Genomic DNA, 16,776 nt, shown 5'->3' with positions numbered 1-16,776 from the left:
AGAGATCTATTAAAAGTATTGGATGGAATGTGCATCTCCGAAAATTCTTGGCTCATCACCCTCAATGTGGAGGCCCTCTACAACTCTATACCCCATGATTTGGGGGTCAGAGTTGTGGAGGGCTTCCTTTCCGAGGCTGGCGAGGCAAAAACCAATTATAATCAATTTATTCTGAAATTACTTTCTTTCATTTTGAACAACAACATTTTCATTTTTGGACGCTCCCACTACCTCCAGGTGCAAGGTGTGGCTATGGGGACCAAATGTGCCCCCTCATATGCCAACCTTTACCTGGGGGGGTGGGAGTGTCACATTTTTCATCGTGAAGATTTGTCCAGATTTTTCTGCCTCATCCCGGTATGGAGGAGATATATAGACGACATTTTCTTCATCTGGACTGGGACTGAGGCAGAATTGTCTACATTTATGGAGTTGCTGAAGATTAATACATACAACCTAAAATTCACGATGGAAAAGAGTCGTCGTAGTTTAACTTTCTTAGACATTCAAATTAATGTTAACCCCAAGGGTGAGATTGGATCTACCCTCTTTAGAAAACCATTGGCAGCTAACACTGTTCTGCATGCCTCTATTTCGCATCCCAAACCACTTGTGGCCAGCATTCCATATGGCCAATACCTCCGCCTCAAGAGAAACTGCAGAAGTGAGGCTGATTTCGAAATTGAGGCTAAAAAATTACAAATACGCCTATGACATCGCGGCTATAGCAATAAATGCCTAAAGAGATCCTATCTATGGGCCAAAAAACAAACTAGATCCTCTCTCATACATGGTCAAAAACTCCCCAAATCAAATGAAGGGGTTAGATTGATTACTCGTTATTGTGCCCAACACTCTCAGATACAAAGTATCTTGAACAGATATTGGTATCTCCTGACAGGGGACCCAAAAGTCTCTAAATTCTTCAAAAATTATCCAGAGATAACATTCAGGAAATCACGATCACTTAAAGACACTTTAGCCAGAAGCCACTATATCTCTCCAATTCATCAAATTAACAAATTACAACGTGGGTCTAGACCATGTCACAAATGTAATTTCTGTAGACATATCTTTGCCTCAGATTCAATTCTACTGCCAAACAAGCGACTTTACAGACCAAAGTTTTCAGTTACCTGCCAATCAATAGGAATTGTCTATATTATGACCTGTGAATGTGGTGCCTACTATGTGGGAAAAACTAAGCGGCCCTTCTTTCATCGCATCAGGGACCATGTTTCCCTGGTGCGATCTAAGAAGCTGGAGACTCCAATTAGTCGCCATGTAGGATTATTCCACAATTTTGATGACAGCAAAATGCATTTTTTTGCGTTAGAGCATGTGGCACCGGGAGATAGAGGGGGCAATTACAACCAAATCTTATTACAGCGTGAGGCCCGCTGGATCTTTGACCTCAAGGCCACTGATACACCTGGCTTGAATGAGGCTTTCAGCTTTAAACCTTTTCTTTAAGGTCCATTAATTTCAATTGTACTCTAAAGGTGGGTTAAATCTGCCTATCTTAATTTATAATAATTTTCTATTTTCTCTAAAGGTTTGTCTCTTTTTTTTTTTTTTCTCTGCTGTTGTTGTTAATCTCTCCATACTCGCCAGCACTCCCGTGACCACAGCAATACTTTGTACTGCTGTGAATAAAATGTGAATATTATTTTTCTATACTCTCTTCAATATTTGAATAGAGCGAATATGTCTCCCTTTAAGTAATTGGGTCTGTACGGGCGCCCTGGGGACACTATTGTTTTGCCGGTTCTGCTAATCAATCAGATTTCCGGCCAATGTGCCCCCTATTTTTGGAATGTGGCTCCTAAAGCTAATTTATACGCCGAATCTTCTAATTATTAACTTCTGTTATAGTCTCTGGCTTGAGTTTAGTTTAGTACTGGTCTGTTCGCTGAGCTCTCTAATTCGTCGATTTCCCTTAATTGTTAGGCTGTTCACTTTTGTGTTGGTTAAGTGTGTACACTGCGTGATTTGGCAGGCATACATTAATGCTAGGATCTCCTCTAAATGGCTGCGGCGGAGCTACGGTGCGATTTATATATCAGGCGCAATCAGCTGACACATTGCCAGGGAATCCGACATACACATACTGCTGTTTGGGATTTTCCAAAATGGCCGCGACGGCGTCATGACGCGATTTACGTCATGCGCAACGTGCTGACGCTACTCGCACATGCGTGATAAGACATTCGGCTTTTTTTTAACAGAAACGTTTTTATTGATCAAAACAAATTATCAATACAACTTATGCACAGTTCTCAATACAAGCGCAGTCGGTTACAGAATTCAGACCTAAGACATTCGGCTTTTAATTAGCACGGGCAGCCCTTCCCCTCTACGCCCGCAGCTCGGCGGTGACGTCAGACGCCGCCGAGCTGGAGAGGCTTATAATCCCCTCTTCTAGTCAGTTGCCTCTTGGCAATTGACGGGACAAGACTACACTCTTTGTGTTCAATATCCAGGCTCTCTTGATAGCTTAGAGGTAAGCCACCCTACATGTCAATTTCAGTCCCGATCTGGACTATATCATTACAACCATTTCATGCTAGATCTTTTGATCCTGCATCACATAGCATTTCTATTCCTTTTTTTTTCTTTTTCCTTGTTTTCCCCCTAGTTATTTCAAGAATTGCAAACATTTTTCATGTTTGGAGTACCCTGACATACAACTTGACGCTACCATACCTGTCTGGTATTTATATTGATTCAATTAACCTTTTCAGGTAACTGAATTTTGATTCCTTATATATTTATTTTCTTAATTTTTCTTTACTTTTATCTATCGCATTTAGATTTTTCTTTTGGATCTCTATCATGGCAGATAGCTAATTATCCACTATTTATTATCCCTCTCTGCAGACCCTAAATGGCGACACGCTCTATCTGGCCATGAGTCATTATGGCTCATATCTAAACTAATTTGACCTTTAATGACATCATACAAATATAATACTGATACGGGGAGTCCCGGCGTTTCTGGTGAGATCTTACTACCATGTACCTGTAATACACTAAACTTATAATTGTAACTAAATTTATGTGTTTATTTACTAACAACTATACTATCTTTCTAAGAGATTAATTTATTTGTTAATTGTAATTTCTATTATTTGTTTATATATTTACTTTACCCATTTGTATTTATCAGTTCAAATATTTACCTATTGTACACTTCTGTTGTTTTAGTGTCAATTATTGACACAAATATTTACTTACTACACACTTCTGTTGTTCTAGTGTTAATTACTGGCTGCTAAAATTTCCTGAAGAAGCTCAAATAGAGCGAAACATGTTGAAAATTGCAGCTTTTCTCTTTCCCTTCATGGACAAAGTTGGGTAATTCTGGAATGTTTTCCCACGTTGCACTGTGCAGGAGCATTTTTATGAATGTAACCATAAAACTATGTCATCAATTGTGTATAATGTAAATAAAATTATATCTTTTATTCATTTCAAATGTTTATTTTTGTGATTTGACACCCTAAAAGTCCCGGGGTTGGTGATCCCCCAGCCCCTTTTGGCCCCCCTCTTTTTTTTCATTTTTTGACAATTACTGGGACGTGGTATCCTTAATCTATTTGATCCCTCTCTCTCAAAACTGTTCTCTAGCTACTATTAGGTCCACAAAGGTCCTTTTAAGGACTGATATAGGTGTACTATTTGGTGCGCAGTATATAGGTGTGTAATATACGTATAAAATACTTGCACATATAGAAAGCATAGTATAGTACATTTCCACTGTGCAGCATTGTGACTGCTGAGCGGTTCTGCAGCGATACTACAAAGAATGACAAATGCAATTTAAAAAAAGTATTATAACTGGTGTGATAGACCAGTGGCCCCCAAAAATGACAGATTGAAGCGGGTGTTATATACCTTCTTCCACATACATACCGCACTTCTCTAGAGACTTTTGTCACAGGGTCATTTAAAAAATGACAGGCAGAGGAAGAGGCAGGCCCTTCCGCAGGGGTGGTAGGGTAGGGCAGGAGCAATAGGCTTGAGCCAAAGTGGCAAATTGCAGAAGGTGCATGTGATTACGTCAAAGGATGCACCAGACTTGGTTGAGTGGCTCACTCAGCCTTACTCTTCTGCACCCTCCTCATCCTCTCAATCTGCACCCTCTTCACTCTCTGCTGTGTGCACCCCCAAAGACACTACCACCAACACCACCACCACCATATACCTTCCGCATGAGTCACACAAATTATTTTCCGATCCATCACAAGACATTTCCGATGCGTAGCCATTCTTGGCATTGGATCAGGAAGAGGAGGTAGCAACAACCGCCACTCAGCAGTCTGGGCGACAGTACCCAGATCAGCCCAAGGAGGAGGTTGGTCCCCGGTGTTGCTGCCTACTCCGAGACCTCTAATTATAGCGGTGGGGAAGGTGACATAGATGATGACATATCTAGTGATGTCACGTGGGTGCCCACAAGAGAGAAAGAGGAGGGGAGTTCAGAGGGAGATATGGACCAGCAGATAGGGAGGAGAAGCAGGCAGAACTTAGATTGCACAGGAGGGACAAAGCAGACTGCTAATGTATCAGGAGCGAGGCATGAACCATGGACGGTCACATCTGGCGCTCCCAGGACGCCGGCACATGGCTCCACAGTGTGGGCTTTTTGCTGCTGACAATAGTGTTGACATCTGCAATCTTTGCAGTCAACGGATAAGTCGCGGTAAGCCCAACACTCACCTAGGGATGACCGCCTTAAGAAGGCACATGAGCTGCCATCACTGAGCCCAGTGGGAGCAACGGAACCCACAAAGCCACACTCCAGGCTCCCACCGTCCAGCCTCATCTTCTACTTCTCCTTCTCCTCTCTCTTCACAATTGTCCTCCACTCCACATTCCATCATGCCGTCCTCACGTTTTTCTGCAAAAAGGCAGGCTTCCGTGGGCCAAATGTTCAAGCGTAAAAAAATGATGACGCCGGATAACCCTTTTACCCAACGGTTGACCGCTGGCTTGTCAGAACTGATAGCCCACCAACTACTGCCATATAAACTGGTGGACTTGGAGGCCTTTCGAAAATTTGTGGCCATTGGAACACCAAAATGGAAGGTCTCAGGAAGGAAGAATTTCTCACAGAAGGGCATCCCAGAGCTATATGGCCATGTTCAGCGGCAAGTGAATGTATCTCTGGCACAGTGTCGGTGCCAAGATACATCTGACCACAGACACGTGGTCTAGCAAACACGGGCAAGGAAGGTATATAACTTTTACTGCCCACTGGGTGAACCTTCTGACAGCCATCAAGCATGTAACCCGTGGCACCAGTGTAGATTTGGTTTTACCGCCACGGATTGCATGCAGGCCTGCCTCTTCTTCTCCTCCTCCTACTCCATCCTCCTCCCTCTCCTCCTTGGCTGACTCCTCCTTTTCCGCTGCTAGCGTTGCTTCCGCTGCGCCGCCCAAGATCCCCAGAACCTATTCGACATGCCAGGTGAGATGTTGCCGTGCTGTGCTGCGTCTGTTGTGCCTGGAAGCCAAGAGCCACACTGGCCCTGCACTCCTTTCAGCTTTGCATTCACTGGCAGATCAGTGGCTAACACCGCTCAATTTGAGAGTTGGTAAAGTGGTGTGTGACAACGGTGTCAATCGGCTTAGCGCATTGAAACAGGGCAAAATTACAGACGTGCCATGCATGGCATACGTCTTAAACTTGGTCGTTCATCGATTCGTTGTCAAATACCCTGGGGTCCAGGACATCTTGCGGCAGGCAAGGAAAATCTCAGCCCATTTCAGAACATCTTACACGGCCAAGGCTCGCCTTGCTGACATTCAGTGGCGACACCATCTGCCGGTCAGATGTCTTATTTGCGATTGCCTGACACGATGGAACTCAACCTTCTATATGCTTGATAGGCTGCTCCAGCAGAAACGTGCAGTTAACGACTACCTGTACGAACTATGTGGCAGAACAGGTTCTGGGGAGCTTGGTTTTTTTCACTGCGCCAGTGGCTGCTCATGCGAAACTCATGCAGACTTCTGCGGCCATTTGATGAGATCACCAAACTGGTCAGTCGCAGCCATGGCTCCATCAGTGACATGGTACCTTATGCCTTCTTTATGGAGCGTGCATTGCGTTGTAAACGAAAGGTACTAATGCGCTCCACCTGACTACTAATGAATGTCTAAAAATTGTCTAAAAAATATATATATGTGGAAGCGGCCAGCAAAAAATAGTGATCTCTACACCAAAAAAATATTAAGTGAAATAAATAAATGCGGCGCTACCTAAAAAAAATTAAACACTGAAATGCAATACCTACAATAAATTGCAAATTAAAAGTGCAAAAGTGAATCACTATAGTGATGTGATGTGCAATATTAAACCATAAAATATGCTACATCTAATATAGAATAAAATTAATAATCATATACGTGCATAAATATTCAAAAATCATAAGTGAAATAATTCTAGATAAAAAGAAGATGCTGAATAAGCAATAATGTGCAAAAATGCAATGTATGGTGATCCTCAAATAAAGTCCATGCAAATAATTAGTGACCATACAGCAAAGTCCATGCAAAAAATACAAAGTGGCTTCTAATGCGTGACTGTCCACCGCAAACTTCAGTGCCAAACTTGTGCACCACCAGTTTATATATATATATATATATATATATATATATATATATATATATATATATATATATATATATTAAAAATCGGAGATAAAACAGTTGAGGTCAAATTCTACGTTATGACCTAAAGGTGTCAAAGTACGAAGTTCATGTATCCACCGGGATTCAGCCTGACTAATTTTGATCACCTTGTTGTCACCTCTCCAATGTGGTTTGTGCTTTTGGATCCCACAAATAATTAGTGATGAAGGATTTACTACGAATTCGCTGTCATCTGTTTATATGTAAGTGAGGATATTTATCTATTAAAGTTATTGTTTTGGATACTACACATGAGAGCCCCCCCTTGTCTTTCTTCCATTCCCTATGTACTACCAATTGTAACTGGATCTATTTGGAGAAACTGGGTAAGCAATAACCGTATACGTACAGCGGTATTCAATTGAGGCTGGACGGATAAGGACGGAGTAGCATCTGGGTATATACAGTGCCTTTATGCTATATATTTGAGGTGAGAGGCTGGGGGAAACTGGTGGTGCACAAGTTTGGCACTGAAGTTTGCGGTGGACAGTCACGCATTAGAAGCCACTTTGTATTTTTTGCATGGACTTTGCTGTATGGTCACTAATTATTTGCATGGACTTTATTTGAGGATCACCATACATTATTGCATTTTTGCACATTATTGCTTATTCAGCATCTTCTTTTTATCTTTTTATATTTTGTACTTTGGAATTATTTCACTTATGATTTTTGAATATTTATGCACGTATATGATTATTAATTTTATTCTATATTAGATGTAGCATATTTTATGGTTTAATATTGCACATCACATCACTATAGTGATTCACTTTTGCACTTTTAATTTGCAATTTATTGTAGGTATTGCATTTCAGTGTTTAATTTTTTTTAGGTAGCGCCGCATTTATTTATTTCACAGTGCATTGCGTTGTGTCATGATCAAGCCGTGGAGGAGCAGGAGCAGGAAGATGAGGAAGTCGCAATGCTGGATGAATTCCCAGGGGGGGCTACTCTATCTGAGACAAGTCAACAAAAGGAGTCTGAAGAGAAGTCAGAGGAGGATGGTGCCAGGGCGGATGAGGAGGAGCAAGAAGAGCATGCTTTAAACCTTTCTGGGATCCCTGTTGTTGTCCAAGGATGGGGAGAGGAGAACGAGGAGGACGACATTATCCTGGATGATTAGCAGGAGCCAGGCCACCACAACGCTTCCAGTTTAGTGCAAATGGGGGCCTTCATGCTCCAGTGTTTTAACAGGGACCCCATATAAAAAGCATAAAGGTCAAGGACCAGTACTGGGTGGCAACGTACTTAGACTCCCGGTACAAACACAAAATGGCGGAAATGTTACCACCGTCACAGAGGGCTGTCAGAATGGAGCACTTCCAGGCCTTGCTTCGAGAAATGCTGCATTCTGCTTTTGCGTGCGCTGGCAGAGGAGGAATTCCCACTCCCAGACAAAGAGTTGCGGGTACCAATCCAACAGCGCCTGCAAGAAGAGGGCAGTTTGAAGATGTGTTGGTGACTTCTGATATGAGGTCATTCTTTCAGCCGACCCATCGACAGGTCTCATCCGGATCCAGATTCAGGGAACGCCTAGACCTGTAGGTGTCCGAGTACATCGAGTTAACGGCCGATGTGGACGCTCTGAGGAGTGATGAACCCCTGGACTACTGGGTGGGCAGGCTTGACCTCTGGCCAGCGCTTGCCCAATTTGCAATGGAACTGTTGGCTTGCCCCTCATCCAGTGTCCTGTCCAAAAGGACGTTCAGCGCAGCAGGGGGGATCGTAACCGATAAGCGCACTCGCCTAGATCACGACAGTGTTGAATACCTCACATTTATAAAAATGAATGAGGCATGGATCTCGGAGGAATTCAACACATGTGACCAGTAGACCATGCATATGCATAACTCTATAAACGATTTATTTAATCGAGCACACGGACCTTTTTTCTACCTTTGGCTCACTTCCTTGTACAAAAAAAGCACACCGCACTATATGCCCGTACCCTCCTGTTTGAAGAGGTTGAGCAGTGTCATATTTTTGGGTCCCGCAGCGAGTTGCTGGTATCAGTGCTGCTGTCAGTGCTCTCTATCTCGGTGCTGGTGTCAGTGCTCTCTTTCTATCTCGGTGCTCATGTGGTGTCAGTACTCTCTATCCCAGTGCTGGTGTCAGTGCTCTCTATCATGGTGCTGGTGTCAGTGCTCTCTATCACGGTGCTGGTGTCAGTGCTCTCTATCTCGACGCTGGTGTCAGTGCTCTCTATCACAGTGCTGGTGTCAGTGCTCTCTATCACAGTGTTGGTGTCAGTGCTCTCTATCTTGGTGCTGGTGTCAGTGCTCTCTATCACGGTGCTGGTGTGGTGTCAGTGCTCTCTATCTCTGTGCTGGTGTCAGTGCTCTCTATCTCAGTGCTGGTGTCAGTTCTCTCTATCTCGGTGCTGGTGTCAGTGCTCAGTCTCTATCGCGGTGCTGGTTTCAGACAGTGAGGGAGATAGCAGCGCAGAAGCCAATCAGCAGGCAGTGCCAGCACCATGGCTGAGGATCAGCACTGGACTGGCACCTCCGGACCACCTCAGTGGAGCCCTGCATAGGTGGGGGTAAGGGCCGGGCAGAGGGAGGGGCTCTAGCACAGGTTAGCACACTGGGACACTGGCACAGGACTGCGCTGCCCTGACTGTGACACTGATCATCTCCTGCACCCCCTTCATAGCCTGCCCCGACCTTGCCTCTCCTCCATGGCCTTCATGCGCTGCTGAATTGTCAAAATTTCACAGATAAAAAAAGAATGCTTGTCGTTGTCGATCCCAGATTCACTTAATACTTTTGTTATGTCAGTGTCCAGTGTCCATGTGGTGAGACTATGTGTGCACAGCTAGTAAATATTTGGTGGCTGAAAATATGACCTGGAGGTTTTTAAGGTTCGCCTGCCATTAACCACTTGAGATCCGCGCTATAGTCAAATGACGGCTACAGCGCGGATCTCGAATGCCGGGACTACGTCTATTGACGTCGTCCCCTTTAATGGCTCCCCGCGCACTCCCGGGAGCGCGCATCGGGGAAAATCTGTGTTGGCCGTGTCCCCTGGACACAGCCAATCACAGATCGCTGTAAACGGCCAATCACAGCGGCCATTTACAGCGCGATCGCCGCCTCCAATGGGTGATGATCTCAAATGTAAACAATGAGATCATCACCCATTGCCGAATCTGTCTCCTCACACAGAGATAGCGTGTGAGGAGAGAGATTCTGTGAGTTAAAAAAAAAAGTGTTTTTTGTGCCATCTGTGCCCGCCAGTGCCCATCTCTACCCAGCCAGTGCCCATCTCTACACTGCCAGTGCCCATCTCTACCCCGCCTGTGCCCACCTGTGGCCACCTGTGCCCACCTGTGCCATCTGTGCACCATCTGTGCAACGTCAGTGTCCATCTGTGCACCGCCAGTGCCCATCTGTGCACCGCCAGTGCCCGCCAGTGCCAATCGGTGCCCATCTGTACCAATTGGTGCCCATCTGTGCCACCTCAGCAGTGCCCATCTGTGCCGCCTCAGCAGTGCCCATCTGTGCAGCCTCAGTGCCCATCTGTGCCGACTCAGCAGTGCCCATCTGCTGCCTCATCAGTGCACATCTGTGCAATAAATCTGCACATCTGTGCAATAAATCAGTGCACATCTGTGCCGACCCACCAGCGCCCATCTGTGCCACCTCAAAAGCACCCATCTGTGCCACCTCAAAAGCGCCCATCTGTGCCACCTCAAAAGCGCCCATCTGTGCCACCTAAACAGTGCACATCTGTACAATCAGTGCACATCTGTGCCGACTCATCAGTGCACATCTGTGCCGACTCATCAGTGCCCATCTGTGCCACCTCTGTGCTGCTTCAACAGTACACATCTGTGCCACCTCATCAGTGCACATCTGTGCCATCAATCAGTGCACATCAGTGCCACCTCATCAGTGCCCATCAGTGCAGGCTTAACCAGCAACCATTGCTAAACGAGTCTTTTCTGCCGAGGAGGCGTACCAAATTCTTTCCACAGCCGACGAGAGCAACGGGGAGCTCTCCTCTTCAGATTCCTTTTCAGATTCGGATTCTGAAGCCGACATAAATTATGAGCCAGTCCTCAGCAATAAAACACTGACCGAATCCAAGGAGGAAGATATCCGGCCCATCAAACGAAGGCGTTCTAGTGAGGCAGTGCTGTCCACCAGCACCAAAGTGCCGTCCACCAGCACCGCAGTGCCGTCCACCAGCACCGCAGTGCCCCAGCAAGAAAGGCCAAGTACCAGTGGGGTGTCATCTCAGCCCCAAAGGGTTAGGAGCCATGCCGGCCTTCCCTATGCCCTTCAGAACCCCTTGTGGCTTCCTCCTAATTCAGGAGAGGCCAATGTTCCCCCTTTCACTGCCCAGCCAGGAGTCCAGGTGGACACGGAGAATTTTACCCCAATAGATTTTTTTAATTTAATTTTTACGGAGGATATGTTGTCGTCAATTGTGGCCCAGTGTAACCTGTATGCACAACAATTTATTTTGAAAAATCCGACATCTTATTATGCCCATTCCTACAAATGGAGAGACCTAACGGTGGAGGAGTTCAAGGTTTTTTTAGGCCTTACATTTAACATGGGACTCAACAAAAAAAATCAATTGCGTACCTATTGGTCAACCCACCCCCTCCACCACACACCGCTCTTCTCTGCGGTAATGCCCAGAACCAGGTATCAGATGATCCTGAGGTTCTTACATTTCAGCGACCATTCCCACTGCCTTCCACGAAATGATCCAAATTACGACAGGCTTTACAAAATTCGACCAATACTTAATTATTTTTCACAAACATTCCCCAAATTGTTTACCCCGGACCAACACATATGTGTGGATGAGTCCCTTATTAAATTTAGCTGCAGGCTTAAAATGAAGCAATTTATGCCCAGCAAAAGGGCCCGCTATGGGGTGAAGGTCTACAAATTATGCGACCGAGCCACAGGGTACACATATGCATTCATAGTGTACAAAGGGAAGGACACCCAGCTGCAGCCCCTAATTGTCTGGACTACTTGGGATCCAGCGGAAAAATTGTTTGGGACCTCATATACCCCCTATTGGATAAAGGCTACCACCTGTATGTAGATAACTTCTACACATCTCTGCCCCTGTTCCACAACCTTCACCGGAAGAAGACGCCAGCATGTGGCACCGTAAAAAGGAATCGGAAGGGCTTTCCTCAAAGTCTTGTGAATAAGAAGCTGCGAAAAGGAGAAACCGCAAGTCTGAGAAACAAGGAGGTTCTGGCAGTGAAGTGGAGGGACAGAAGGGATGTGTATATGTTGTCTTCTATCCACAATGATACCTTCGTGGAAATCCCCAGAAGGAATGGCCCTGTAAAAAACCCAAAATGCATTTATGAATACAATTTGTTCATGGGGGGAGTCGACTTCAACGACCAAATGATGGAACCATATCTGGTCACAAGACGGACATACCATTGGTACAAAAAAGTAGCAATTTATTTTTTTCAATTGGCCATTTACAATTCCTATGTCATTTACCGCAACTCCACCCAAAACCCCAAACGTTTCTTTGGCTACCAGGAGGAAGTTTTCACTGCCCTTATTTTCCCAAACGGCCCACCAGAAAATATCCGATCAGATGTTATTAGTCGACTCTCCGAGCGCCACTTTCCCGATAAAATCCCCCCCAAACCAACAGGCCAAAGACGTCAAAAAAGATGTAAGGTGTGTACCAGAGCAGGAGTCAGAAGAGACACATCTTATTATTGTGCACAATGTCCTTCCCAACCAGGCCTCTGCATAGGCGACTGTTTTCCGCGTTACCATACTTCAATACATTTTTAGTGAAGTATGGTAAACATAATCCTCAGTTCCTGCCTTCATACACCTTCACACCCCTTATGCCACTGCCTGCTCTGTAACTGACCCTGGCTTGTTATTTGGCCACTCTTATGCCTGCCGATTCTGTACATACCGCTGCCTAATCTGGAACTGACCCTGGACTGTTATTCGACCATGCTTCTGCCTAACGATTCTGTACATACCTCTGCCTGATCTGGAACTGACCCTGGACTGTTATTCGACCACTCTTATGCCTGCCGATTCTGTACATACCTCTGCCTGACATGGAACTGACCCTGGACTGTTATTCGACCATGCTTCTGCCTAACAATTCTGTACATATCTCTGCCTGATCTTGAACTGTTAACCACGATATTTGCCTGCCTCTTGGACTGATCTTGTATTCTGCAACTGGACTAGTGGGATTCAACACGGGGTCTCACATATGTGAGGGGCTCCAGTATAGTTTTTCTGGAAGAAGAAAACTATTTTCTTTGTTTTCTTATTCCTAGATTAGGGTCTGGAGACTCGGAGGCTTCAAAGAGATTTGGGAGGGAGAAGCCTCTACCACTATCCCCATTCTGTCCTGAACGAGGCTCTACTTCTGTCTGCTGCCTGTAGGACTTACTGCCGTCATGCTGCACTGACCACACCACAAGGACCTGCCTATTACCAGGACCAATATTTTTGGCACTGCTGACATCTCTGCACTGACTCTGGACTGTAATATGGACAGTATCCCTGCCTGCTGCCTGAAAAACTGTGTTCGCTGTTGCTGACCAAGTCCCTGCCTGCTGCCTGGACCAGTGATATCCTCCTGTGGACAACTGCGCTTCTAAAACCACAGGTAATCTTTTCTTTACCCTTTGCTCAGCATAATGTATTTGGGGGTGTAATTCTTGGTATGTGCAGGCTATGTGTCCCTGGAACGCCGACGGTGTTCCTTCCATGTTGTGCCTCTGTATGTGGCCAGGCTGTGTAAACGTCCCACACATGTGGTATTGCCATACTCAGGAGGAGTAGTAGAATGTATTTTGGGGTGTAATTTTTGCTATGTAAATGCTATGAGTTGGAAATATCTTATAAATGGACAACTTTGTGTAAAAAAAAATGCGTTTTCATTTTTTTCCACATTTTCCAAAAACTTCTGGAAAAAAATGAACCATTAAAAAGACTCATTATGCCTCATAGATTATACATTGGGGTGTTAGCTTTCGAAAATGGGGTCATTTTCTGGACGTTTCCATTGCCATGGTGTTCCAGGGCCTTCAAAACTGTAATAGGTGGTTGAGAAATGAAATGTGTAATTTATGCTCCTAGAATGCCTGAAGGTGCTACTTCAAAATTAGGCCTCTGTATGTGGTCAGGCTGTGTAAAAGTCTCACATATGTGGTATCGTTATACTCAGGAGGAGTAGGAGTGTATTTTGGGGTGTTATTTGTAGTATGCACATTCTGTGTGGGAGAAATAGGCTATTACAATGAAAATTTTGTGGAAAAAAAAAAATCGTAATTTTGCAAAGAATTGTGGGAAAAAATGACAACTTAAAATAACTCACCATGCCTCTTACTAAATACATTGGAATGTCTACTTTCCAAAAAGGGGTAATTTGGGGGGCATTTGTACTTTCCTGGCTTGTTAGGGTCTCAAGAATGGAGATAGGCCTTAGTACATCAGATGTGATCTTTTTTTGCAAATCTTTATGATTTGCACCATAGCTTGTAGACTCTATAAATTTCACACAGATCATATAATATGCAATAATTTGGGTTATTTTTTACCAAAGATTAGTAGTAATATAAATTGTGGCCAAAATTTATGAAGAAAAATTGCTAATTTGCTAAATTTTATCACAGAAATGAAGAAAAATTCATTTTTTTTCAAATTTTTCGGTCTTTTTTCATTTATAGCGCAGAAAATAAAAAACTGAGAGGTGATCAAATACCACCAAAAGAAAGCTCTATTGGTATGAAGAAAAGGACAAAAAAAAATCATTTGGTTACAGTGTTGCACGACTGAGTAATTGTCATTCAAAATGTGAGAGCACCGAAAGCTGAAAATTGGTCTGGGACTGAGGGGGGTTTAAGTGCCCAGTAAGCAAGTGTTTAAAGTCAATGGGGTCCGGCGCGAACTTTGTAGTTCGCAAACTTTTGGCCACGTTCGTGGTTCGCGTTTGCGAAACGTCCCGTCGGAAGTTTGTCCATCACTAGTCATCTGCTCTGCTGAAAATTGTCCTACACTTATTAGCACCTTTCTCTCACTTTCTGCTGTGTCTCCAGGACAGGAAGTGAAAGGAGATACACTCAGCAAAAGAGTAAAGTGAAAGGGGTTTAACCCTTTCCCTACTGTATCCAAAACAAAATAAAAGGTATTGGCAATATATGCACTATAATAGGTTTGCGAGGTCCTCATGTGAGATGTTACATTTTTCTCTCCCCATCTTTCTCTCTCTTTCTCCTTTTTTCTCTCTCTTCCCCGCTCTTTCTCCTTCTGTCTCTGTCTCTCTCTCCTTTTCTCTCTTTCTCCTTCTGTCTCTGTCTCTCTCTCCTTTTCTCTCCCTTCCTCTCTCTCTCATTTTCTCTCTCTCTCTCTTTCTCCATTCTCTCATTTCCTCTGTCTCTCTCTCTTTCTCCTTTTCTCTCTCCCCCTCTCTCTCTCTTCCTCTCTCTCTTTCTCCTTTCTCTCCCTTCTTCTCTCTCAGTCTCTATCTCCTTTTCTCTCTCTCTCTCTTTCTCCTTTCTCTTGTTTCCTCTGTCTGTCTCTCTCTCTCTCTCTCTCTCTCTCTCTCTCACTCTTTCTGATTTTCTCTCTCTTCCCCTTTCTCTTTCTCCTTTTTTTATCTCTCTTCCCCCCTCTTTCTCCTTCTCTCTCTCCTTTTCTCTCTCTCTTTCTCCTTTCTCTCGTTTCCTCTGTCTCTCTCTCTCTCCTTTTCTCTCTTCCTCTCTCTCTTTTTCCTTTTCTCTCTCCCTCTCTCTCTCTTCATCTCTCTCTCTCTCTATCTCCTTTTCTCTCTCTCTCTTTCTAATTTTCTCTCTCTTCCTCAATCTCTTTTTCTCTCTCTTCCCCTCTCTCTTTCTCCTTTTTTCTCTCTCTTCCCCTCTCTCTTTCTCCTTTTTTCTCCCTCTTCCCCTCTCTCTTTCTCCTTTTCTCTTTCTCTATTTCTCTCATTTCCTCTCTCTCCCTTTCTCTCTCTCTTTCTCCTTTCTCTCGTTCCCTCTGTCTCTCCTCTCCTTCTCCTTTCTCTCTCCTCCTCTCTCTCTCATTTTCTCTCTCCTCCTCACTCTTTCTAATTTTCTCCCCTTCTTCTCTCTCTTTCTCCTTTTCTCTTTGTTCCTCTTTCTCTTTCTCCTTTTCTCTGTGTTCCTCTTTCTCTTTCTCCTTTTCTGTCTCTTCCTACCTCTCTTTCTCTCTCTTCCTCTGTCTCTCTCTTTCTCATTTTCTCCCCTTCCGCTCTCTTTCTCCTTTTCTCTCCCTCCCTCTCTCTCTCTTTCTCATTTTCTCTCTCCTCCTCTCTTTCTTTCTCCTTTTCTCTCTCCTCCTCTATTTCTTTCTCATTTTCTCTCTCCTCTTCTCTTTCTTTCTGATTTCCTCTCTCTCTCCCTCTCTCTCTCTTCATCTCTCTCTCTCTCTCTTTTTCTCTCTTTCTTCCTCTTTCTCTCTCTCTCTCTCTTCATCTCTCTCTCTTTTTCTTTCTCCCTTTCTCTCTCCCCAGTATCTGTCTATTTGCAATAAATATGCAGCACCTGTCTACATGCAGTGTATAGAACACATGTATGATGTATACGGCACCTGTGTACAGTACGATGTTTCCTCTTCTGTTCTCTGTGTCGCTCTTCCTGGTGTGTTGGGAGTGTGATGATCTCTATGTAGTCACTGTGAGGAGTGTCCAGCAGGGGGGAGAGGAGGGAACATAGAGGGGGGCGTAGTACAAGATCCATGACCCTGATTACTGTACAGTCTGGTTTACCAGCAGTGTTTGGCATGATACCAGCAATCCATCCCACATGACGGGTTATAACTGACAAAAATAAATAAATAGTATCACTCACAGATGGGAAGTGTTAGGATTGTAAAGTGCAGCCCCAAGCAATACATAATAGTAATAAACCCAAAAGCAAACATTTAATATATTGTAGCTTGGATGTGATGGCTGCATTTGTTTTCTTTTTCTACTTTCCTTTATTTTTAGCTGCTGATCCAGCCAGGAAAACCTGTTTTTCAACAGGACAAGCTCTCCTGTAGAGGAGGTGTGAGCTGCTTTATACCAAATATCTTTATGTTTCCC

The 16,776-nt window shown here is 44.3% G+C and overlaps 1 protein-coding gene across 11 annotated transcripts in view; it reads right to left on the bottom strand.

Annotated features, from left to right (window-relative positions):
* The window catches only part of LOC143975621 (von Willebrand factor A domain-containing protein 5A-like), a 198,050-nt gene extending 181,606 nt beyond the window's left edge, over positions 1-16,444 (bottom strand). For all 11 annotated transcript variants that reach the window (XM_077478099.1, XM_077478104.1, XM_077478100.1 and 8 more), the window contains exon 1: positions 16,281-16,444. In XM_077478099.1, the coding sequence (XP_077334225.1) occupies positions 16,281-16,429 (149 nt within the window). In that variant the 5' untranslated portion in view covers positions 16,430-16,444. The remainder of the gene's footprint in view (positions 1-16,280) is intronic.
* Between the last annotated feature and the right edge of the window lie 332 nt (positions 16,445-16,776).

This window comes from Lithobates pipiens, unplaced genomic scaffold (genome assembly GCF_037356315.1).
Source record: "Lithobates pipiens isolate NorthernLeopardFrog02 unplaced genomic scaffold, aLitPip1_a1.2 Scaffold_13, whole genome shotgun sequence".
Taxonomy (NCBI): Eukaryota; Metazoa; Chordata; class Amphibia; order Anura; family Ranidae; genus Lithobates; species Lithobates pipiens.
This window is presented reverse-complemented; position numbering and strand designations above follow the sequence as displayed.